Here is a 26,147-nt window from a genome sequence, read left to right as displayed (position 1 = left end):
GGCAGCTCATATGACCCGTTTGACCCGGAAAGAGGTCAAGTTTGTCTGGAATGAGGCCTGTGATTCATCTTTTCAGGAGTTGAAGACGAGATTGACTACAGCTCCAGTGTTGGTGATACCTGAGCGTGGCTTGGGTTATGTGATCTATTGTGATGCTTCACGTGACGGGTTGGGATGTGTGTTGATGCAGGATGGTAGAGTAGTGGCTTATGGGTCTCGACAGTTGAAGACTCACGAGCTTAACTACCCTACTCATGATTTGGAGTTAGCGGCAGTTGTGTTTGCCTTGAAGTGTTGGAGACACTATTTGTATGGTGAGAGATTCGAGGTATTTTCAGATCACAAAAGTCTCAAGTACTTTTTCTCCAAAAAGGACTTGAACAACAGACAGAGGCGATGGGTCGAATTCTTGGAGGACTACAATTTTGACTTGCAGTATCATCCGGGCAAGGCGAATGTGGTAGCGGATGCCTTAAGCCGAAAATCTCGTGGAACTTTGGCCAGTTTAGCTATTCGGAAGTGGAAGATGCTTGAAGATCTGACAGAGATGGGATTACAGTGTTGTGATGATGATGGTTGCAGTGAGTCGGCATTCTTATTTAGTCTTGTGGCTCAGCCTACTCTTGTTGTACGAGTGATTGAGTCACAGAGACAGGACCCGGACTTAGATGCCATTCACGCTTTGATCTCCAGTGGTGAGACAATGAAAGATTGGGCCTTGCATGCAGATGGGGGTCTACGGTTCAGGGGTTTGTTAGTGGTTCCTACGGTTTGTCGTAAGGACGTCTTACGGGAGTTTCATACTTCCCGTTTTGTAGTTCATCCAGGTGGTACCAAGATGAATCACAATTTAAGACGTTAGTATTGGTGGAACGGGATGAAGAAAGATGTTACACAGTTTGTGGCTAGATGCCTTACCTGTCAGCAGGTGAAGGCCGAGCATCAGAGGCCAGCAGGTTTGTTGCAACCATTACCTGTAGCGCAACGAAAATGGGAGCATATCGCTATGGATTTTGTGACAGGTTTTCCAAGGTCACGGAGGGGCAATGAGGCCGTATGGGTCATCATTGACAGATTGACCAAGACGGCTCACTTTTTGCCTATTAAGGCAACAGACGATGCAGAGAAGCTTGGTGTATTTTATGTGAAAGAGATTGTAAGGTTACATGGAGTTCCTGTAAACATTGTGTCAGATAGGGATGCTAAGTTCACTTCAAAGTTCTGGGAAGGACTTCAAGCAGCGTTTGGTTCAGCGTTGCATCTTAGTACGGCATTCCATCCACAGACAGACGATCAGTCAGAGCGTACTATCCAGATTTTGGAGGAGATGCTTCGGGTATGTGTGCTTGACTTGGGTGGTAGTTGGGAGGATCACCTTCCACTTATTGAGTTTGCCTACAACAACAGTTATCAAGCGAGTATCCAGATGGCTCCATTTGAGGCGTTGTATGGTAGACCTTGTAGGTCTCCTGTTTGTTGGACTGAGGTAGGTGAGACAGCCGCCTTAGGACCCGACATTGTACTCGAGACTACTAAGAAGATTAAGTTAATAAGACAGAGGTTACTTACAGCTCAGAGCCAACAGAAGAGCTATGCGGGTAAGCGGAGACGACCGTTATCCTTTGAGGTAGGAGACCACGTTTTTCTACGGGTTTTTCCACGGAAGGGATTGATGAGATTCGGGAAAAATGGCAAGTTGTCGCCACGATTCATTGGACCATTTGAGATTTTGGACCGAGTAGGAGAGGTTGCCTACAGACTTGCTTTGCCACCACAGATGGACAGAGTTCACAATGTCTTTCATGTATCGATGTTACGGAAGTACGAACCGGATCCATCTCACATTTTGAGTTGGGTTGATGTGGATATTGATGAGGATGTTTCCTACGAGGAAGGACCAGTTCAGATCCTTGACACACAACAGAAGGTGTTGAGGAACAAGACGATACCAATGGTGAAAGTCCTTTGGGGACACCACGGAGTCGAAGAAGCTACTTGGGAGCTCGAACAAGAGGTTCGGTCTAAGTACCCAGCGTTGTTTTCTTCCTCAGGTATGTCTTGATTTCGGAGACGAAATCTTTTAAAGTTGGGGAGAATGTAATGTTTAAGTTTTTATTTTTATTTTTATATATATGTGTGTTAGTGGAGGGACCCACAATTTTGTTTTAAAGTGGTCATTAAGACCACATTTGTGTTTTTGTTTTCTGCATCTCACTCTCTCTTTCCCAGCTGCCCGCTTCCACCTTCCTCTCTGTTTTCTTTTTTCTTTTTCCATTTCAAGGTTTTAATCCTTGATTGCTCCCTCATTTCTTTGTGTTTTTAAGTATCGTTTGAGGCAAAACAAAGCCCGCGACGAGCTCTACGCGCTCATACAAGCAATTTCAGTTTTTTGTCTTCCTAGGGGCTTCGAATTTAGAGACCCAATTTCTAGGGTTTTGTCTATTTTGAGGTAGGGGCATCTTAATCCACTCTAGTCTTGTTCTATTGTGAATTTTACCTCCATGTTGTATTAAATATGCTTAATTTAGAGTTAATTATATCTATGATGGTATTAATGATGTCTAGAGGGTTTTCGCGATCTTGAATATGGTTGGTTCATGTGCAAATTATATTTAGTTGTTGATTTACTATGTTTACTATGTGCTAGCATGCTGAAATTGATGTATGAGAGTATGCTTATTTAAATTGCGCCAAATTTCCCAATTCATGATGTTGAGCTCACATATATATATACATGCACATGCTTAAATGTATTTTGTTGTATCTTAATGTGTTAATAATTACTTGGGAGATGTTGAACATGTTGAATGTTTAATTTTATGATGGAAAATTTTAAATACCATGACATTGAATGTATGGAACATATATACATGCACATACCATTGGGTTTGCATGAAATGGGAGAAATTGTTCTTGAAATAAATATGGGGAATTTCAGGGAAGTGTTTTTGATAAAATGGTTTTATGCAAAACCCGGTCGCTGCGGGGTTACCAACGGGCCGGAGGTTAATATAGCCTAGAGGGGACTAGGGAGTCGCCCTAGCGTGGTTGAGCTAGCTGGGCCCCATAATGACGCCGCGGGGTTACCAAGGGTCAGGGACACTAGCCAATCCTCCTTTCGTGTCGCGGTGGGGTTACCAAAGGGCGAGCTGTATTAACGTTTGAAAGTGATAATTTTGAGAATGAAAATGGGGAGTGTCATTGACATGCATTGCATTTCATGTCATTGCATTGCATTGTTTATACTTGGAATTGACTTGTATGTTGTATTTGATCCCCTACGTTGTATGATCCCTATCTCCCATTGGCCTATGCTTTGCTTGAATTCACAAAGACACAAGATTTGTGTCTTAAGTGTCACCTACTGAGCATATAGCTCACCCTACTATTTATACATTTTTTTTTCAAGTCTTGGAAAAGAACCGGTGAACGACAACCCACCTCAAGCCTGAGCGATACTAGAAGCTCCCTTTTGTGTCTTTTGTATATTTCCCATTATTTTTGCAAAGCACTAAAAGTATAAAGGTATATATGTATATTTTGCAAAACTTTGTCATGTAACCTTGTTGATGAATGGGAAGGATAATTTTAGTTAAAGTAATTATCGGTGTTATTTGATTATGTATGATCATATACTGTTGCCGTGAATTCGGAATTTGAGTCATGATAGGTTAAAAATGAATTTAAACAGGGTATGGTAGGCCTATTTTTAGGGGAGGTTATGCCGAATTTTTTGTAAAATTCTTGGCATCAGCTAGGGTCGTTACACTTGATAGTATTTTGATGTACCTTGAAACCATGTTGGCATTTTTGTAATGAATGGGAAATGATGGTAAATTTTGTGACAATTCATTTTGGCAAAGTCCCGAGAACATGTAATTTGAGCAATTGTTTCGGTCGGCTAATCATCTCCATTAGCTAACCGAACCCCACTTTTAGCCGGCCAACGAAGGGCCATCAGCCGACTGACCATGTCCCTTTGACTTGTATCTTTGACCCCTCCTTCCAGACTGTGTTTTTAATTACCTTGGACCTTAGAATGATTTTGTGTACCACCCATGAGCATAAAAAAGGACGGTATTGCCCTTAGTTGACCTCGGTTTGAGTAAAGACCCGCCTAACGGTTTAGACCTACGAGTTCAGGTCGTTACAATGATGGCCTAAGTTTTGGACCTAAATATGGTTAAATGGACAAAAATGTATTCATACTAGCAGTGTATTGGAACTTCTATACTTTCTTTTTAAGTACTTAGTGTTGGAACTTAGCATTGATTGAATATAGGTCATGAAATCCTTCATAAAGAATATGATAACGACTGAAAAAATATTCATTGTTATGTTTAGAGTTCAAAAAGTTGCATTGTTAACACAAAAATAAATAAATAAATAAATTCCACCATAAAGAGAACAATTTTCCATTTTTATTTCAAATTTCTCTAAAGTACGAGTAGTAGTTAGAACTTAGATTTTTACAAATAGTAGTAATAGTATTATATACTGGAATGGAACTTTGATGTGCAAGTTTTTTTACATAAATGTCAACATCCATTGGAATTTTGCAATAACATATTTTTTTTCTTTTCCAAATTACTACAAAAAATACTTAATCCAAATTCATATTCAATCCCTCAAACTTATTTCCTACTTAACAAGGATATTGAAACTTAACAGTATCTTCTCTACCTCTTAATAGTAACCATAAGAATTTAAATGCCCGTTAAGACAAAACAAATGGGTGCATGTGTTTTTATCTTGATCTGGGATCATAAAAAAGATGAATGTTTTATCGATTAGGAAGAAGGGTGATTGTTTATCAATGGACCTTTAGCTTGCATGATCTCTTTTTTGAAAAGAAGGTCGAGAGTTTGAGAACCCTGGTATGATCACTTCCTCGAATAGAAGGTTAAAAGTTGGAGAACACAACAGTAAGTGCTTGTTTTAACTTAGGAAAAGTAGGTTGTTTGCTGTAACTTCCCCAAAAAATTAAAGAAAGGTGATTTTATGATATATATTCATATATATATATATATATATATATAGCCATAAGATCCTTTGACTGCAGGAATGAATTTTTAACAGCCATCAGTGGAATGTCATAAACTATAGACAGATTCTTCAATCACTTGTGTCCCCGTCCATCCATTACCACACTCCTTGAAACCCGTAGACAGGTGCCAAAAATGGCAATGTATGACTTGGTCTCTCGCCATGAAATGAAAACCATCTCTCTCTCTTCTCTGTCTCTCTCTGTCTCTCTCTCTCTCCCTCCAATCAAATCCTTACGTACATTCATTTTTCCAAAGTATGCGGAGGAAGCTTGATGGCTGATCACAAGTTCTTCCTCTGCATTCCTCCAACGGTCTAATTCCAATGTACCACTCAGTTTAGACATACCTTTCCCTCTCTTCAACATACATTGACGATGATCACAAGCCCATCAACACAGGCTGAGTTGTTCTTCAAACTAACCTCTTCTATTTCTAGTCACATCTTCAATAACAACTCTTAATAATAATCACCATAATAAAACTAGCAAGTGTGTGTACTAGGTAAATTTGGTTTTTTACCTTTTGCCCATCTGTTTATGTAAGTTTTTTTAATAAGCTTACATATTTTTTGGATTCAAAAACCCAACAAAAATATATAATTGCTCCAAAGCACTACTACATTCTTGTGTTCTTGTTGCAAAATGATTGATGGGAAAGGAAAGAACCATTGATAAAGAGAGAGAGTTTCGTTTGAGAGATCAAAAGAATAACACATAAAATGGCGTCATTGTCAAGCCAACCATCCAAGAAGGCGATACGTAGCCCTGGGGGTGGCTCTAACTCTCAGAACAACCGCAACTCAAGTGGCCAAACTGTGAAATTCGCCAGGAGAACATCAAGTGGTCGATATGTTAGTCTTTCGAGGGAAGACCTAGACATGTCAGGGGAGATATCCGGAGATTATATGAACTACACGGTCCACATTCCTCCCACCCCGGACAACCAGCCAATGGACACCTCCGTGGCTACCAAGGCTGAAGAGCAATATGTGTCTAATTCCCTCTTTACCGGGGGGTTTAACAGCGTCACACGTGCTCATCTCATGGACAAGGTCATTGAGTCCGAGGTGACTCATCCTCAAATGGCCGGATCCAAGGGCTCCGCATGCTCCATGCCTGCTTGTGATGGCAAGGTCATGAAGGATGAGAGAGGAAAAGATATAACCCCTTGTGATTGCAGGTAAGTGATTTCGCAATTTTGTTGCATGTACACATGCTACATTGCTAGTATTAGATTTTCTACGATAATTGATTTGATATGCCGCTTAGATGGATTGTCTAATAATTAAGGGCTGTTTTGATAAAAGAAACTAAAATTTGAATGTGCTTGCAGGTTCAAAATTTGTAGGGATTGTTTTATGGATGCCCAGAAAGATACTGGTTTGTGTCCAGGGTGCAAAGAGTCTTACAAGGTGGGCGACTACGAGGAAGATGCAACAGATTATGGTGGAGCATTGTCATTGCCAGCCCCTGATCGTTCCAAAGGAGAACGCGGTATGATAAAGAGGAACCAAACCGGAGAATTTGATCACAACAAGTGGCTGTTTGAGACACAGGGTACTTACGGCTATGGGAATGCTTATTGGCCTCAAGACGAGTATGGAGACGATGGCGAGGATGGGGGAGGAGCTATGATGGATTTAAATGATAAACCTTGGAAGCCCCTAAGTCGAAAAACGCCAGTACCATCAGGCATCATTAGCCCTTACAGGTTCGTTTCTGACCAATAAATATGTTGTGTTTCAAGCAATCAAATACATTAAACTTACTGAGCCATCTGATCTACAGTATTACTTTACCTCAAAAAGTCCAGATTGAGATTGTACTGTATCTGCTGCACTTTTTGAGTTTAACTCAAGTTTCACCTTTAACTGATGAGGTTATAGAATGATTTTTATTTAGTGCATTTAATGATCACCCAGGTTGTTGATCGTGGTTCGGTTGGTAGTGTTGGTATTTTTCTTGCATTGGAGAATAAAACATCCGAATAATGATGCTATATGGCTGTGGTTTATGTCAGTTGTTTGTGAGCTATGGTTTGCCTTTTCCTGGATCCTAGATCAAATTCCCAAGCTCTGCCCTGTCAACCGTTCAACCGACCTTGAGGCTCTCCGAGACAAATTTGATCTTCCCTCGCCATCCAATCCCACAGGGCGCTCTGATCTCCCCGGTTGTGACATGTTTGTGTCCACTGCTGATCCTGAAAAGGAGCCACCCCTAGTCACCGCAAACACCATCCTGTCTATCCTGGCAGTCGATTACCCGGTGGAGAAGCTAGCTTGTTACATATCAGATGATGGAGGTGCTCTCCTCACCTTCGAGGCAATGGCTGAGGCTTGCAGCTTCGCTGACTTGTGGGTCCCCTTCTGTCGGAAACATGACATTGAGCCCAGGAATCCTGAAGCCTATTTCGCCCTCAAGGGCGACCCAACCAAGAATAAATTGAGGTCTGATTTTGTCAAGGATAGGAGAAGGGTGAAGAGGGAGTATGACGAGTTCAAGGTGAGGATCAATGGCCTCCCTGATTCGATAAGAAGGAGATCGGACGCCTTCAATGCTAGGGAAGAGATGAAAACCATTAAGCACATGAGAGAGAGTGGAGCTGACGCTCTGGAGCCTATCAAAGTCACAAAGGCCACTTGGATGGCTGATGGCACCCACTGGCCTGGAACTTGGGCTAGTCCTTCCGGTGAACATGCCAAAGGTGATCATGCTGGCATTCTTCAGGTACACAACATAATACCTTTAAGTATTGTTTTTCTTGCCATCTCTTGCATATAATACAGTGATCAAATAGTCTTCAAATGTGCACACAGGTGATGCTGAAGCCGCCAAGTCCTGACCCTCTAATGGGAGAAGCAGATGACAAGATCATAGACTTCTCAGACGTGGATATACGCCTCCCCGTGTTCGTGTATGTCTCGAGAGAGAAAAGGCCCGGTTATGATCATAACAAGAAAGCCGGTGCCATGAATGCCCTCGTCCGAGCATCAGCTGTATTGTCCAATGGCCCATTTATACTCAACCTGGATTGTGACCACTACATCTACAACTGCAAGGCTGTCCGTGAAGGGATGTGCTTCATGATGGACCGAGGTGGAGAAGACATCTGCTACATCCAATTCCCTCAGAGATTTGAAGGCATTGATCCCTCTGATCGATATGCCAATCACAACACCGTCTTCTTTGATGGCAATATGCGTGCACTTGATGGCGTTCAGGTAACAATACTTCATCCTTCCCTTCCCTTCCCTTCATTTTATCTCATGGGACGCAACAAAGATTGTATAACTAACTATCAAACACTCAAATTGTTCCTTCAATAGTGAAATTCAGTTCATTTCACCTGATCACAGCATGATGTGAATTGTGAATGCTCTTGCAGGGACCGGTTTATGTGGGAACAGGCTGCATGTTCAGGCGGTTTGCGCTGTATGGTTTTGATCCACCGCAGCCTGATAAGTTGTCCCAGAAGAATGCTGAGGGACAGAGCTTGTCAGCCACGGATTTCGATCCTGATCTTGACGTCAATCTCTTGCCCAAGCGGTTTGGGAATTCTACAGTGCTGTCTGCGTCCATACCAGTAGCTGAATTCCAAGGCCGCCCACTCGCTGATCATTCTGCAGTCAAGTTTGGACGACCTCCCGGCGCTCTCAGGGTCCCCCGTGATCCCCTTGATGCTGCCACCGTAGCTGAAGCCGTCTCCGTCATCTCTTGTTGGTAAATCTTCCTCTCCTAAATTCAAAATGTCCAAACAACGACAACCAAGCCTTTTTTTTTTTTTTTTTTTCCAATTACAAGTCTTCTTTCCAAGTACTTGGCTCTAATTCACAAGTCCCATGATGACCAAACAATAAGAGAATACAATACATCTATATATGATTCTTTATCAGGCAAAATGATCAAATTGGCCTTACCAACACAGGTACGAGGACAAAACTGAGTGGGGTGACCGTGTGGGTTGGATTTATGGCTCAGTGACAGAAGATGTGGTCACAGGCTACCGGATGCACAACCGAGGGTGGCGCTCAGTCTACTGCATCACCAAGCGTGACGCCTTCCACGGGTCAGCTCCAATTAATCTCACTGATCGGCTTCATCAGGTGCTCCGGTGGGCTACAGGTTCGGTCGAGATTTTCTTCTCCAGAAACAACGCTCTCCTCGCCAGCAGACGCCTCAAAATACTCCAGCGCATGGCTTATATCAATGTTGGTGTCTACCCTTTCACCTCCATGTTCCTTATAGTCTACTGCTTCCTCCCCGCGCTCTCCCTCTTCTCCGGTCAATTCATCGTGCAAAATCTAGATGTCAAGTTCCTAGCCTACCTACTCACCATCACCATTTGCCTCATCTCCCTAGCCATCTTGGAAGTGAAATGGTCTGGGGTGGCATTGGAAGACTGGTGGAGGAATGAACAGTTTTGGCTCATTTCGGGAACTAGTGCTCACTTGGCTGCAGTGGTGCAAGGTCTACTGAAGGTGATTGCAGGTATTGAGATCTCTTTCACACTCACTACCAAGTCTAGTGCAGAGGATGAGGAGGATATATACGCGGACTTGTACCTCGTGAAATGGACTTCCTTGATGATTCCACCAATTGTTATCGCCATGATCAATATAATTGCAGTTGCAGTTGCATTCTCAAGGACAGTCTACAGCACCGTGCCACAGTGGAGTAAGTTCATCGGTGGGACATTCTTCAGCTTCTGGGTGCTTGTTCATTTGTATCCTTTCGCCAAGGGTCTGATGGGGAGGAGGGGAAAGACACCCACAATCGTGTTCGTCTGGTCGGGTCTCATAGCGATCACACTTTCACTGCTCTGGGTAGCCATTAACCCACCAAGAGGAAACTCAGAAAATGTTGCAGGGGGGTCATCTTTCCAGTTCCCGTGAAGTGTAGAAAAGAAATGGTTGGTTTTCTTTCTTTCTTTCTTGTTTTTGTTTTTGTTTTTCAATCTTGTTATGAAGAGAAACTTGTTGATTCGATGGCTATATATATTGGAATGTATGGTTGATGGAAATGCAGAATATTTTGGGGGAAGAAAAGAGGGCTAGTTGAGAATCCCTGCAAATTTCTATCGAAGACTAAAAAGGAACCTGATATGGTGGCAAGTTTCTCCTACTAAAGATACAGAGAAATTGATATTATATTTTGTAAATCTAACATTATTCATTGAATATGTAAGCAACAATAGGACATTCCTTTACACAGTTTACTGCTCATTTTTGCCATACTCTTTCTCTCTTTCAATGAAAATTATTTTTGTCTAAATTTTTATTTACCTTTTTCCTGTCTACCTAGTAATTCTGTAGTATCTTGCATATTTTCCAGTAAATATATATATATATATATATAGATATATATATATATATATATATACTTGTTTCAGTTCTCCTGAGCAAAAGAAACATCTTGATTGGCGGAAAACTCCCAACACCATTTCTCTCCCTCAAGTTTTTGCTTTCAACCAAATTAAGGAATAAGAACGGAGGAGAGCCAGAGGAAGAGGGAAAGTTGAATACAGGGGATAAAAAGTAGATAAAAATAAAAATAAAAATAAAAATATTGAATTTTCCCGGAGACCCTTTTTTTCTAGGCCTAAGAAAGAAGTGTAAATGATGTCCCAAGGAAAATGAATTTTGTCCATTTTCTGGTGTTTCAAAGAGACATTAGAAACACATCAGAATCTGCAAATTACAAAAGTGAGCTGGCATATCCATGCCAATCAAATAGGTAACAATCCTTCAATGTATAAACTCAGGTCCTGTCCATTGCCCTCATCTGGAAGAAGAAAAAGAATAAAAACAATGGCTGTTTTCCAGACTGGTCCTCAACCTGGAAGAGTTTATTCCAGAATTTCAGGATCCATGACTAAACAAACGGCAAGAAACTCATATATCGGGGAAATAATAATAATAATTCCCACGTTTTCCCTTGGAAATAAGGGGATCATGGTACAGCATTTGGCGACAAACTACTTCACTAGTAACCTTATTCCATTTCAGTATAACAAAAACTGCAGTAAAATTAACAGACTAGCAGGAAAAGCTTCAAATTGATGTATGGTTTGCAATGTCTTAAAACTGCGGCAAGAATGACGAGCATAGAAGCATCAATGAACATCAAAAGCAGAGAATATCAAGGGGTAGAAGCTTAGCTAAGTACAACCTAGTTGGCATCACACAGACACGTGCAACCAAAAACTAAAATTCAAACATATTAGAAGAGCTCCTAGGTGAATCCAAGATGCAATAATATTAGGTTTATTATCCATGAAATTAAAGTGAATTAGAGAATGCCTGCCTCGACAATTCATTTACATACACAGAGGATCACCGAAACACTTAATACTACTGTTAGCCAGAAGGACAAAATAGCCTCATTATCTTGAGGATAAAAAGATATGAAAAGCCACCGTGCATTAGTAGGGGAAATTTCTGTATGTCAGAAAAACAAAATTGATCAATTTTATCTTGCATCATTGTTGGAAAAATCTTTATCACATCATTTCAAGACATAAAACCATCCTCAAGATGTCATTGCAGTATTGGAGTCCTTGATGAAAATGATTGTAGAGATGTAAAACAGTCGGACTAAGAAATTAAATGGCCTGAATGCCCTGAATACCCATATATAAAAAAAATTTCCAACCTTCTAAAAGATAAAACATAAGGTTCCAAGACAGGCTACCTTTGTGTTGGATGATCCAGCCATAATAATTTATAACAAAAGCTAGACACAGGTACAAAAACTAAAAGGCAACTAAAGACATACCCAACTGGATAAGTTAGCAACACATCGATAAGTTTCACATGTAAGCATGGACTGCGGGAGTAAAACTTGCATCAACATCTGAATTTGGCGCCTGCCTTTCTTCCAAAAAGATTCTCTAATTCTCTTGAATGAACAAAAGGGAGAAATATCTGCACATGGAGTAATATACGATCATCTACACATTCTACAGATCAGACTGCTCGAATGGTACACGAACAAACAGCTGGCCGTGCAGAGTGACAACAGCAGACGTCTGATGAGGATCAATCCTAGAAGGTAGACTGACAACCTGCAAAACAAACCAACTTCCAGTATCATAAACCGGATGAACATCCTCAAGCCTACATAATGTGTCTATTTTAGTAGGAATTCAACTACATTTTTTTTTTTTTTTTTTATTAGTAGGATTTCAACTATTAGAATAATAAAAGGTTATATTATTAAAAATATATTTTGTAATTAATTAGGATGATATTAGGACTAGATAAGTCAGTTATCAACCTTTTGTGGTGGTTATTAGCAGTTCTTTTTGTAATTACATATCCAATGGATGTCGCACAGCCTTCACAAGAGAATATATCAGTTTTTCAGATTAGCGCTTGTGTTCATAGGAGGTTCCTGGCTCCTGCCAACCGCTTCAACCTTATTCTCACTTCTCAAACTCCTTTTTCATATTTTTGGGATAAAGGTAAGTAAAAATTGCTGAAGTGGACTCTTCTCCCTTATTCTGACTCTAGTTCATTTGGCTATATTTTAGGGAAAATGTGTAATAATAATGGGTACAAGAGCAGTCGCTGCTGGCCGATGGCTTCACCACTTGACATCTTATAGTTGATGCATAAGAATTTGCAAAACATAAAGGGACTTGTTTTGAAGGCAGTGGAAACAAATCATTGGTTTAATGAAGCCATAACACAAATCAGCACAACGTGAAGGAAGCAAATTTTGATAATAAAAGAAAAATCTCACCAAAGTTGAATTTTTGCTAGAAGAAAAAAAAACAATTAAAGGTGGATGTGATTCGCTTAATCAACACGCTATTTTGGTAAAAATCCTTTCCCCGACAGCAGTAATTTGAAGCCTTGTGTTACATGGACTCTCCCGTTTGCTCCAACGTACCAAGTCGACATGACACTACACGGATATGGGTATGGGATGTCCAACACATGAATCCAAATCAGATATAACAATCCACCACATGTAATAATGGAAGAAGAAGAAAGGGCCAAATTTTGATTAAAAATAGAAAAAAGAAGGCTTTCCTACTTTTCACAAAGACAGATGAAAACCTTTTTGTGTCCTTTTAAATTAATATCATCATTGAGTATATCCATAAATAATAATGTCATAGAGCCTGTGCTAGATGGACTCTCCCATTTGCACCAAGGTACCGTGTCAACACGACACTACACGAATATGGCCATGGGATGTGTCCAACACATGAATCCAAATCAGACACGTGGATCCTCTACATGTAATGATGGAAGAAGAAAAGACCAGAAAGAAAAGGGCTTCCTACTTTTCACGTACAGAAATAAATGAAACCCTATTTTTTCATACCTCTTTTAATTTAAATAATAATCAAGTATATCCTGAAATAATAATATTATATTAACATATGATGTATTTAAATGTGCAGTACATGATTGCGTGCTCTTTTGAACACAGTTTCAAGCCCAGACTATGTTTTGTAAGAGTCGGGGGTGTTCAGGCTCGTCAGGAAGGTACCTAGACAAACATCACATCCACTACATGTACTCCAATTCATGTAAATGGGGATGGGATAATACGGAACCAATTGTAATAGGAGTCTTTAATTTACTAACATGAAGTAAGGTGTGTTATTAGATATATTTTTAGTATTTTATTAGGATAAACTTAGGATTAGATAAGTCAGTTATCGGTTATTCAGCGGCAGTTATTAGCAGATGTTTCTTGTAATTATATATCCTGTCGATGGCATATGGCCTTCACAAGGGAAGATATCATTTTTTTCAGAATAATGCTTGTGGTCTTATGGGCTCTTCTCCTAGATTCTCTCTTTTTATTTCAATTTGTCATATTTATATAACCGATGCTAAAGCTGTCAAATTGAAATAAATGGTTTTTCAAAGAACTAATCCAGTCTTCTTTAAATTTCAGGGTGATGTCACCTGGTGGGAACTCAGTAACCAAATAAAACCACCAATATTTTTGCCTTTATTTTATTTTTATTTTTTTCCTTGTAGCTATCTATGATTTCCCATGGAAACCAGAAACCAGATTTTACAAAATTCAACTTGGTGAGATCATTACACTATATAAAATGTACTAATCTCAAACAAGCACAACAAAGGGGTATAATTGTGAAAGGGCATGGAATATGTCTAAAAAGTCTTTGATGAAATCATAGTTTGCATCAACCAACCATGCATGCAGCAGTATGAGCTTTAATTATATCAGTGCTCCTTAATATAGTTTCAGGAAAGAAAAAACAAAACAAAACAAAACCTTTTTGAATGGAGTGACACCCCAAGGATTATCCAGCTGCTCTGGTTGACCAGATATTACCAAGCGCCCAGCTGGATCAGATTGTACACGCACCTGATTTCACCAAACAACAAGATCTTTATACAGTAGCAAAGAATGAAAGCTGTGTATAGTAGCCACAACAAGATAATAATCACAAAAGATTATAGTGGATCAGCTACCTGCTTCGCAACTTATGATTTTCAAAGTTTGAAATTGTAAGCAGCAGTCAGAAAGCTTTTTTATATTGACTTGTATGGTAATTCAGTCTAATGTAGAACAAAAAATCCAGCATAATTTTAGGGGTACATAATTTAAGCTCATGTAGACAACAACCAAATGTTGCAGACAGCATTTCTCACATTGAACGTTTTGAATGTAAAAGACAACCAGATTAGATGATTGCAATCATTCTCTGAATTTGGGCTATGTTTGGGTTCAAAACCCAAGTAGTTTGGTGATTATGTATATTCCTAACACCGGATATATGATTCAAGTTATCTTCTTTGTTGGTTTATTACACATTCCAGATGGCTGCCATATATGGGCTGAAAACTATCTACAGACTTAGAACAGACTTTAAAGATACACTTCACATGCAGACTTAATGTTCACCTCTCAAATCTCAATTCAGACTTTCGAAGGCTGTAAAAAGTTAATAATAGAGAAAAGAGGACTTCAGAAATTTTCTACTTACCTCCTCACGCAAAAGACCTGGAACTAAAGCATACACCTCAAAGCAGTCTTTCTGTATAGTCAATTTTGTAAAACTAGTTAAATCTTCATGGTGAATATACTATGATGTTGTATGAGTAATGCAAGAGAGACTTACAGTTTTTTGCACATTAATCTTTACCCAATCTGCAGGAGGCCCGATATCAACAACCATTGTGTCCAATCTGCCAAAAAATAAGTAAATAAATAAAAAGGAAAAAAATGTAGCAGCTTCATGGACAAGCAGTGTTATCAAAGGCCCAAAGCACACTAAAGTGCTAGAGGTCCTTTGCAGCGTAGGCGCAAGGTGAGGCGCACGCCTGAGTGAAGCGAAGAGCACAATTGAAAAATTAAATTACGATTAAAGCATATTCATACTCCATATTAAAGGCACAAATGTTGTCAAAGGTGCACCTCGGCACACAACAGGTGCAAGTGTTGCGTCTGTATGAGCCTTGAGCCTAGGCGCACCTTTAACAACACTGTGGACAAGGAAACTTAAAATTTCTTTCATCCATTGTAAGGATAACCAATTAATGAGTTGGGAATGTCTTCAATTTTACAAAGTAAAGACAGATTTTCTTTTTTCCATTTTCATTTTCCTTTTCCAATTAAGTTGTGGTTCGACTTATAATGGGAAGCGATATGAACATTTCTATCACCAAAGGGCCTTACAAGGAAATTCATCCATAAGGGGCATAAGCAATACAAACAATAATAACACACACTATTATATCAAAAGGAATTTTTCAAGTTGGTCGTATTCTGAGAAAAAAATTTCATAAAACTCGAGAGGTAGTATTCGCATTAGAAAGGATAATATATACATTATCAAACATTGTAGTTTAAAAAATAAATAAATAAATAAAATAAGGAAAAGAGTGACCAAGGAACAGCCTATCAGTTATTGGGCAAAAAAGTTATCAGAAAGTAAACCAATAAACCTTCATAACAAAATAGAGGATTATATGTAAATGTAATAAAATGAAAAACCAAGAGGAAATCTGCTACATATATAGTATTAGGTCACTGGGATCTGATTTGCCAAATCAACAGAACCAAGGAACATAGGAAACCAGGAAGTAACAAGGTATATTAACTGTGGCTTTGATGCTTTCAAGCGTGCAACTTTGACAGCACGCTCAACAGGAGATGACTTTTTGCGCTTTAGCAAACCTGGATCATCAATAAGAAAAAAGTTTCAGAAAGGAGAGCCCTTAAAGCGAGCTGAAGTTGTTGGCTCCTACAAAAAGCCATACCAATGCTTTTAAGTTGTTTTTCACGCTTTGGTGTAGATGTTGAATTCTTATCCTACAGAAACAAAAATATTATTTTATTGGATGAAAAAAGTAAACAGTACTAGCATGGGGTGGCAAAGAAAATATAGAAAAATGAAGAAACCAAAATAAATAAATAAAATCAAAACTAAGGACTTCTCAACAAACCTTGATAATTGGGTCCCCAACCTCACCATTACCAAGAAGACGCTGAGAATGCCAACCCTGCATTGCACGAGCTGCAGCATCCCTTCTTGCTCTACCTGATCCTGAAGCTTGATTGTGGCCCACCTGCATTAAATAAGTTTGTAAGGATGGTTGCATATGGATTTATCACTGTATACTTTTATTGATAAACTGGATTTATCTCTGTATATTGTACTATAATATGTTAGTCTTGATATCAGTTAAACCACAAAAAGGAAGTATAGGGAGAGTAGAGAACTTTTAGTATTTAATTACATATAGAACCACTCGGATTGTTTCCTTTACAACTCTACAATCATGACTATCACCAATATGTTGCATAGACGAAAAGGGACCCACTATGGACATATTTGGTAATTCATTCACTACCAATGCAATAAAAAAATATTAAAACCCACCCTCTTAAAAAGTTAGATTCCCAAAAAGGGATGTTTAATTTGGGACGGAGGAAGTGTATAGGAAGAGAAATGGACAACCATACAAAGGACAGTTGCCAAACTGGTAGCATCAACACAAAACACCAATCATGGACAATTTATTTTCCTACAAACAAAGTGATGCAGCGGCAACAGTAGAGACGAGATAGAGAAAAGGGGGATGAAATTGAGCAAACAGATTAGAGAGGAGCATGTGGATGAGGTTCAGCCTTTCGGTTTTGTATCATACATATACCTATTATAGGCGTATGGCAGAGGATAGATATTCTTTGTTTTTGTATTTGTAGTTGGGAATTTTTATTTTTAGACCCATTTTTGGCATGAAATAGAGCAAACAGATTGGAGAGGAGAGAAACCTGAGGGAGAGAGAAAGCACGGGAATCTCAATATCATAATATCAACCCAAAATTACTCCAATCCAATACATGGGCCCATATATATAGGCAACCCAAAGAACCCTAATGAAGCGGTAATTATAATATGCCAAAAATGGGTCTAAAAATAAAATATTCCCAACTACAAATACAAAAACAAAGAATATCTATCCTCTACCATGCACCTATAATAGGTATATGAATGATACAAAACCGAAAGGCTGAACCTCATCCACATGCATGGTAAAAAGTAAGGAAAAATTCAACAGATATATCCAACAATTTCTCCATAGCTTCGCCTCACTTACGTCAGGTTTATCACCTGTCACTACCATATTCATACTCACAATCATTCTCTACAGAATACCTTAGTCGGAGCATATTTCCACAACCAACTTCCAACTAATTTATTTATCATCACAAAATGGAACTCCCACCCCCAAAATTTCCCCAATACAAACACACGCACAAAAAAAACATAAAGCTTTCATTTAAAAAAAAAAAAATTGAAGAAGAAGAAGAAGAAGGAATTACAAAATAATTATTAAACGCTTAAATGGTAAAATTGGCAAAGTGAATTGCTTTTGTTAGAACACCCGGAAAAAGAAAAGGGAAAACAAGAAGTCCCCACATCTCCCAAGATTGTCTACCATTCACTATTGAAGTAGTGAACTACAAAGCCACAAATAATAAGCCGTAAAGCTTCACCACAAAATCAATTGACCATCATACAGAGCCACACTATTATAATCCCCAAAGTGCCACACATTTGGTATTATGTAAACTATTTTGCTTCCTGCTTTGCGTCTATTTAGATATCATAGAACAGAACAGAAGTCCAAATTGTCCAATTACTGAAAACAAAGCACAGTATCCACACTACCCAATAAAAGGAACATTTTTATTCTTGATACATCATACACCAAAGAATTTATGCAACATGATTCATTAGTACATATCTGAATTACCTGATTACCAGCACTGGTGGGCTCCGTAAAAGAAACATCATTGAAAGGGAGCTCACCACAACGCATTTTATGCTTTTCATATTCCAATAGTGCCTGCAAATGTTAAAATAAGAAAGTGAGGCACCATACACCGTATGGGCTATTACAGTGCCATAAAAGATCGTCAGCGACAACAGTTTCGGCAAGTGAGGTTTATAAACGTCATCTTTTCAAAAAGATTCCATTTTCATTTTCTAACCCATTGAAAAGCATAGTATTTCAGTGTGGTAGCCTGCCCACAAGGTCGCCACAATCAACCCCCTCCCCCCAACGTCCCCGTTGGCCACACTTCCAACTGGGTCTGATACCATTTGTAACGACCCACTCCACCACATGGTATGAGGTCTTTTGGGGTAAAACCCAAGAACAAAACCGTGCGGGCTCAGGCCCAAAGCGGACAATATCATACCATGAGGTGGAGTGGATATACTCTCCGAAATCTAAAACAAGATTAAATCTTGAATCATGAACTTGGAACATTTCATATAATCAGTATTTTTCAAATTTTCCATTCCTTTTCTCTCTTATATTTATAATATAATGTATTAAATCACACTTATCAAGGACGTCTTTTATTTTTAAAAAACTTCCTATCTTTCTTGTTAATATTGAAATCCATAAACCTTCAAAAACTGAACAAAGGTATTAAGAGACAATATGCATGCATATAATAGTGCTAGCTATAGTTTTTGGCCATAACCCCATATCCTGTGGTGCATATCTTACGTAACGGAATCTATTATCAAATAACAACAGGGCAACAATGAAGAATAAAACCAAATCCTACCAACATAGAGGTATATAAGAAGAAAATTCAATATGAGAATTTTAAACCCAAAGGAGAGCACGAAGTAATAAATTAATTTAGCAGTTTAAGCGTAACCTTTTCATAAAAACATCGGAATGTCCATGAGACAGTAGTGCAGGTCCTGCACAAGTTTAAACATTGTGAAAAATCAGTAACTTTATTTTTTTAACAAAAATAATTAAAAAAGAAATCATCACTTTGAAACAAGTGAGAAGGGTAGGCTGTTGGAAGTTGAATAATTTTTTTACTTCTTTTGAACTATCATTATTGCAGTATTTTATTTTTCCTGCTTCAAAGAGAAGGGTGTAACAAGTAACAGCCTCTTTGGTACCATAACAGGAATACACAGCACTTCACTAACTTGTAAACCACAAAATATTAAAAAAAATCCAATGTTGTCTCCTATAGATTGGCCAAGCAAGCTCTTGTTACATGTTCTCCTAGTATGTTTCAGTAACTTAGCACCAAAGGTCTAGCCCAATGGTATAACCTCCCCATCCTCAAAGCCGAGGGGAGGGGTTCGAGCCCAGGAGTGGGCAAAATGTAAGTGCGTGTTTGTTTTACCATTTAAAAAAAAAAAAAGTTTCAGTAACTTAGCAATTATAACAGTTACTGCATAGGTAACCTTATGGCATCCAGCATATGAAGTGACACAAGAATTCAGGCTCCATAATTCTTAAGTCATGCAAACTAATCATTAAACAAAAACCATAAAGCATGAAGCTACTCCTTACTTCGGGGGTTTAAATGATTCTCCAACTTGCCGCCACAACTTGCATGAAGTTACCTACAAATGAGCAAAAAAAAAGTAAGCAATCTCATAGTACTACATATATCAAAAACCTAATTCCAAAACCATAAATCATGTTCTGAATATATATATATACACACCACTTCAACTACAGGCTACAGCTAAGTGCTTGCAGGAAGTCAATCAGTACAAGGACCCAAGAACATATATCGAAGAACAAGTTTATTAAAGATTATCAAGCACTCATTTAATATCCCATAGGACAAAAATAAGGTTTCCCTAGATTTGGCGACTGGAAGAACATAGAAAAGGCTACAAACGAACTGATCAGAGGCGACCTGAGTATTGAGCCGCTCAGGCTTGACATGATTGAAATATAAGGTACTTGAGCTCAGCTAGAGATCATATCAAGTCTAGAGCTTCATGTTCAAGCTCAGGCTCAGCAGCCATTCACCTATTTGTCAAATTCCTAATGTTGGATTTCAAATTTTGAAAAATGGAATGGATGGAAATTAAGAAACAGACAATCACGTGTTCGGAAAAATAACATCAATTGTATGAATTGTGCAAGTATAATCAGTTTTTTTTTTCTCTCCTCATAATAATTTAATATTTCTTTACATGTTACAAGCAGAATAGTGACAAAATTACAAAAGAGACAAGATAAACCATTTTGCTTCAAAGTTTGGCCTTGTTCAGGCTCAAGTAGTTTAACAAACAAGCCTTAAACTAAGTGTTGAGCTTGGTTTGTTAGGTACATAAACAAGCCCATTCTCATCAAGCCCAGGCTACTATGTACAATTAATATGTGTAGTTAATATAATATCAGAAAAATGTCAGCAGAATGAATAACACATACAAGAAATCAGGATTTCATTTTTGAAGGATGGGGTAAACAGCAAATTAATAAGAAAATAACGTAACAAAAATATTAACATCAAAGGCATATTTATTAAAAACATATAAATAAAATAATAATAGCATCATAAATATTAGTACATATACAGAACATATACAAACAAACAGTCGGCCAGACAAAAATGTGTTTCCCATGAAGATATAGGATAGTTCTCTTATATACATTTTTGTAAGTATTGTTCTATATAATGCTGTAATAATGTCTAAAGTTAAGTTTGCATCCAGTCCACCCTTCATAGCACCCTCAAGGGTATAACCAATCACTGGACAATTTATTCTTCTTGTTTTTTCTTTTTTAAGTTGTCCTATATATTGCCCATCTGCAGTTCTATACACAATAGCCACTCTTATGGAATTTTCGTGATTAAGAACAACTAATAAAATTAAATTCTCTCATCATTAAAATAAATTGGTCTCAATTCAGCTCACTTTCAGTTAAATTCACATCCCACACATCCAACATTGAATAAAAAATTTACTACTCACGCTTATATTCAGACCAGTGTGTGACATCAAAACATGATGTATATATATATATACCAGCTGAAAATTAAAACAAAGAAGAAAAAAAAAAAAAAAAAAAAAAAAAATCAGAGAACTAGCAGTAATTTAGATGACCAATTTATAATGCTGAGGCCCCTCGCCCATGAGGTCAATTAATTGACTTAATGCAGCACCAACTCAAGGTTACAGCACAAAAATAACGTGACGACTACTCAAATAGAGACCTGAAAATACATTCGAGCCATAACCTCTCCTAAACAGTGGGATAGCAGGCATGGTTTGGACCATGCAAATTTTGCTTCCAGTCGATGACTGCACTAAAGCATAATTGTACAAACAAACAAGAGAAAATAAGAGAAGAACAACTATTTTTCTGCAGTGGCAATATTACGAAATACAGCATGGGGAAAGAAGGCTGCATAGAGGGAGCATTTGTTTGAATGTAGCCCATGTCATGGACTTTAGCAGCAGCGGTGCTTGCTACTTGCAGGATGATAGAGCGATTTTTTTTTCTCCTCTCTTTCTTAATTTTCTTATTTTTGTGGTTAGACTGATAGTTTTATTTTACCTAATAAAATTTATATCAAAAAAACACATGCACTTGCATGCCTCTCTTACAACATTTGAGGAAATAATTTGGATATCCCTCTACCACATTTGAGGAAATAATGTATGTGATGACATTCTAAAAATCTTCAAAATCATATTTTACATTATAAAAGATAGCAAACCTGTTCATAGCCACCAAGTCTCACGACAGCTCTCCATAACCTAATTCAAGCAAATAAGAAGGAATCTCAGTACAAAACAGGAAGTCCCTAGACAAGAATAATATACAAAGTTCAAAGTTAGAGTCATCGAAAGTACTTGAGGCAATTTAGTGGTTCTCCATAGAACCTAGGCGGTTTAAATTCCAAACACCTCTCCTTATGGAAAGTTTCTAGCTCCTTCATGAATGCTGCTTGGTCCTCCTCAGTTCCTGACTCGTCACCAACGGCATTTGGCGCCAATAAAAATGAATTGTTTGAGCTCTTCACATGAACTAAATCTTGCTTCGGTAATTCCTCCTTTATTCCATTGTATGGTGTCAACTCCATCCCAGTCACAACATTGTTCGATTCCTCCTCCATTATTTCAGTGTCCACAGGCAACTCCATCGTAGTCATCCCATTGTTCAGTCTCTCCTCCTTGTCATTGTCTGATAAGGGCCCAACTCCTGTCACCTCATTGTTCATTTCCTCCTCCTTTGTTTCATTGTCCTGAGGCGACTCCACCTCAGTCACCACATGCTTTGATTCCTCTCTCATGTCATCCTCAGCACTAAGTGCAATAGGGGGATCCACATTTGATGTGACTTTAGCATCAACAACTACAGGAGTTTCAACCACACCTTGTTCCTCAAGCAAGTGGCCTTCTTTAGTCAATTCGGGGCAGTCATTGTTTTCTGGGTTTGGGTCATCCTTAGAGTGGATGGATCTTGCTCCTGTGCCCTCAAACTGAGGTGGTTCCTCATCTTGTGCATCCACCATTGGATGAGTTGATTCCTCATTTTCTTCCTCTGTGTCCATCATCATCGTCACACTGTTGTCAACAGCATACCGGGCATCTTTGACTGTTTCTTTGCTATCCTCCATCTTAGAATCAGTCATGATTTTTCCAAACAATAACAATATTAATTTCGCCTCCAAAATAAGGGAATTATTTTTTTGGCAAAAACCCTAAGCATCTCTATAATAACATTTGCACCAGTTAAAAGCAACTAATTAAAAAAATTAATTTAAAATTAAAAAAAAAAAAAAAAAAAAGAGTCAGATTTGCATCAAAAACTTTTTCCTTCACAGACCAATCTCTCATTTAGATGGAAAATGGTAACCAAAAAGAAAGAAAAAAAATTCGCTTTTGGAAGTCGAAACTAATGCATTCCCTGTGTAAGTAAAAAAGAATGCAGGGCATATATACATACATATGGAGAGAGAGAGCGTAAATACGAAGGAGCGTACCTGAGTCGATACAGCAACGGCTGTTTAACAAAGAAGCGCTTTGGGTGAGTTTTGAAGGGCTTCTTGTGACGAAACTCTGTTAAAGAAACAACACATTCATGTTAGTCAGCGAAACAATGATGATGAGTTACAAGGAAAGACAAGAAAAGGGTGAAAGGGAACGAGACCGATCGACAAAACCTAATAATTATGGACCGACACGAAGAACGAGTAACAGAGTAAGAGAAGAAACAAACCCTACCCTACCGACTGCCTGAAAAGGGTGAGACTGGGAACAGAGCAAGAACGAGAGAGAATTTGTTTTTTGGGAGGGTTTGGGTTTGTTCAGTTGTTGAGGTGTTAGAGAGTTTTGGCGTAAACAGAAGCTTATTTATAGCTCATCCGCAACTGACACGAGCATCTCTTCCCCGATTAGAAGACCGAGGGAATGAAGTAAGTGTAGTGTTTTGATTCAAGCCTAAATTCCACTTATATCCCCGACTTTATCAAAATTAACATCATAGCTTGTTCTCCTATCAACCTATTTTGGCATTTCATTAACTTTGGTTAGACATGAACTTGTGTTTTTACTAGTAGTTTTTTTTGGTTTACTTATTTAATATTTTTACTAAAAATTAAATTAATTTTGGTATATTGGAAGGATAAAATTATAATTTTAGTATCCTTATGGTTCACCTACCCATGTATGTCCAAGATTTTTCATGTCCAAATCCAAACTGAGATCTTGTCTGTATTTTAAAAAATCCTCCTGATCCAAATTTAACATAATATATTTTCTCCTTACATTGTCTCCCATGGGCAGAAATGAAGAAAATTTGATGAAATTGAGAGAAAGAAGGAATTTATGAGACATCACTGAGAAAAGGATAATTTATTTTCCTTCTTGTATTTGGTTGAATTTAAGAAAAATGAATAAGATTACACCCTCTTTGTTTGCTAAGAGAGATATAGGCTAGCTAATATTGAATTTAGATAATAGTTATAAATGATACTATTATATTAAAAAATTTATAACAATCTTGCTTCTCTTCCATTTATAATTGGTGGCATAATTTTGAAGCAATGCTGAATGATGGCTCATCAATAAGAATGGAAACAAAGGCAGTTTAGGGTGAGGACTGTCAACCCAACCCGTCCCCGTTTAGCAAAGCTCCCCCATCCCTAGCCAAAATCGTTTTATAAATGAGTCGAGACGGGGCACTGTGTGGGGGAGGAGACGGGTTTAAGAAAGTTTTGTAATTGCATGTATTATGAATTTAAATAATGAAATAAAATTTCAGCTATAATTCCTTCTCTCTCATGCTCACAAGATCAACATTCAAATTACAACTTGAAATTTAAATTTATTGTAGAAATCTCAAAATAATACATAAAATGTTCTCAAATAAGAATAATACATAGTAATATTAAGTGAATTGAATAGGATAACTTGAGGTTTACTTAATGCATACCCATTTTTTTAATATAAAAATAAACTTAAAGAGAAAAAATTTGTAATTTATTAATTTAAATGGGCAGGACGGGGGTGACCTTTCCTTATCCTCACCCCACCACCGCGCGGGTTTTCAATCCTAACCCCCCATCTACACTCCAAAACCATTTAACTACCCCACTCTAAACGGGGTGGGCGGGGGTGTTTTGCCATCCCTACTCATCCATCCTTTTTTTCATTCCCTTCTTATATCCTCTTTAGCAAATTAATAATAGTTTTTGTCCATTGTCCTTTATCTTACCAACGAACTAGTAATGTCGAGCCACCCTGCTTATTCGTTCCGTTAACGGCAGGAGGACTCAATAACGATTCAAACCACTTCACCCATGTAGACGTTGTGATGAGCACTGAAAAGTGCGCATTTAAACCTATTAAGCTTAAGCATTCTAGTACCTTTATCTATCTTACTTTGCCGTTTTAGACTTATTACGTGTTATTTATATTTTCAGGCACTAATCCCAAAATTGAGCTAACTCAGCCAAATAAGAGCTTAATTGAAGCAATCCTGAGATAAACCAAATGAGGGAGCAAAGTGGAGAAAGAAAGGAGCAAAAAGGAATCAAGTTATGCAGCTGAAAAGTTCGATCGATCCAAGTTAAGGTTCAATCGATCGAACATCTATGATCGATCACAGTACTTCTCGATAGATCCAACCTTGGCCTTTGCTGAAATTCCAAGTTCGATCGATCGAACATCACCTTCGATCGATCGAACCCTATTTTGTCCTATTCAAATGATTGATCTTATCCACAGCTGTACGCCTACCAACCACTTTTGTCTTTTTCCCTATAAATATCTTGAAAATATCCCAGCCTTGTCATTATCCGGAGGAGTCAGACCACTTCGATTGATCCAAGATTCAGTTCGATCGATCGAACCCATTTTCGATCGATCCAAGTTAAGGTTCGATCGATCGAACTTCCTCCAGCGAGAAAAAGTTAAAGTCCAGCTCATTTATTTCGTCCTTCATCCAATCATTGGAGAATATGTCTTGCATGACCACAGCTCATCATGGGGTGTATTTGACCTACCTATATAAGGAATATGATACACTTTTTGAGGAAGTCTCTTGTCACACATTGAAAATCATCTTGGAGGCTATTCTTGGAGAGGAAAAAGGGAGGAAGCTAGAGCAACCTTTGGAGGAGACCTTCATCATCAATGAGCAGATTTTCACCATGGATTTAGCCCTTGAGGGTTGGAGCTTCATCATCATGAGTGGCTAGACATCCTTTTGGGGCTAGAGTTAGCCCCAAGCATGCTTTCTTTACCTAATCTTGTGTAGTTTTGAGGGATTTGTGTTGTAATGCATATTTTGACTCTTGAACT

General features: G+C 38.3%; 2 protein-coding genes across 4 annotated transcripts; one reads left to right on the top strand and one right to left on the bottom strand.

The window, feature by feature from the left end:
- Positions 1 to 5,766: 5,766 nt before the first annotated feature.
- Positions 5,767 to 10,285, top strand: LOC132293753 (cellulose synthase-like protein D4). Its single transcript, XM_059791364.1, has 6 exons — positions 5,767 to 6,227; positions 6,381 to 6,758; positions 6,970 to 7,774; positions 7,864 to 8,268; positions 8,433 to 8,767; positions 8,973 to 10,285. Exons 1-6 carry the CDS (start codon positions 5,767 to 5,769, stop codon positions 9,937 to 9,939), a joined length of 3,351 nt encoding a protein of 1,116 aa, XP_059647347.1. The 3' UTR covers positions 9,940 to 10,285.
- Positions 10,286 to 11,641: 1,356 nt separating this feature from the next.
- Positions 11,642 to 23,750, bottom strand: LOC132293752 (AT-rich interactive domain-containing protein 5-like). 3 transcript variants are annotated; one of them, XM_059791362.1, is made up of 14 exons: positions 23,563 to 23,750; positions 23,327 to 23,402; positions 22,194 to 22,960; positions 22,058 to 22,097; positions 19,888 to 19,940; positions 19,229 to 19,274; positions 18,307 to 18,399; positions 16,489 to 16,611; positions 16,303 to 16,354; positions 16,144 to 16,219; positions 15,162 to 15,228; positions 15,027 to 15,077; positions 14,312 to 14,404; positions 11,642 to 12,110 (listed from the first exon to the last, which is right to left on the bottom strand). In XM_059791362.1, exons 3-14 carry the CDS (start codon positions 22,958 to 22,960, stop codon positions 12,006 to 12,008), a joined length of 1,566 nt encoding a protein of 521 aa, XP_059647345.1. In that variant the 5' UTR covers positions 23,327 to 23,402; positions 23,563 to 23,750; the 3' UTR covers positions 11,642 to 12,005. The 3 variants fall into 3 exon arrangements, with proteins under 3 accessions (XP_059647345.1, XP_059647344.1, XP_059647346.1); XM_059791361.1 differs by having other exon boundaries at positions 23,568 to 23,750; XM_059791363.1 differs by having other exon boundaries at positions 23,573 to 23,750.
- Between the last annotated feature and the right edge of the window lie 2,397 nt (positions 23,751 to 26,147).

The sequence above is a fragment of the Cornus florida genome, unplaced genomic scaffold, assembly GCF_030987335.1.
Source record: "Cornus florida cultivar Cherokee Brave unplaced genomic scaffold, ASM3098733v1 CherokeeBrave_3.0.0_Hap2_Chr02, whole genome shotgun sequence".
NCBI classification, from domain to species: domain Eukaryota; kingdom Viridiplantae; phylum Streptophyta; class Magnoliopsida; order Cornales; family Cornaceae; genus Cornus; species Cornus florida.
This window is presented reverse-complemented; position numbering and strand designations above follow the sequence as displayed.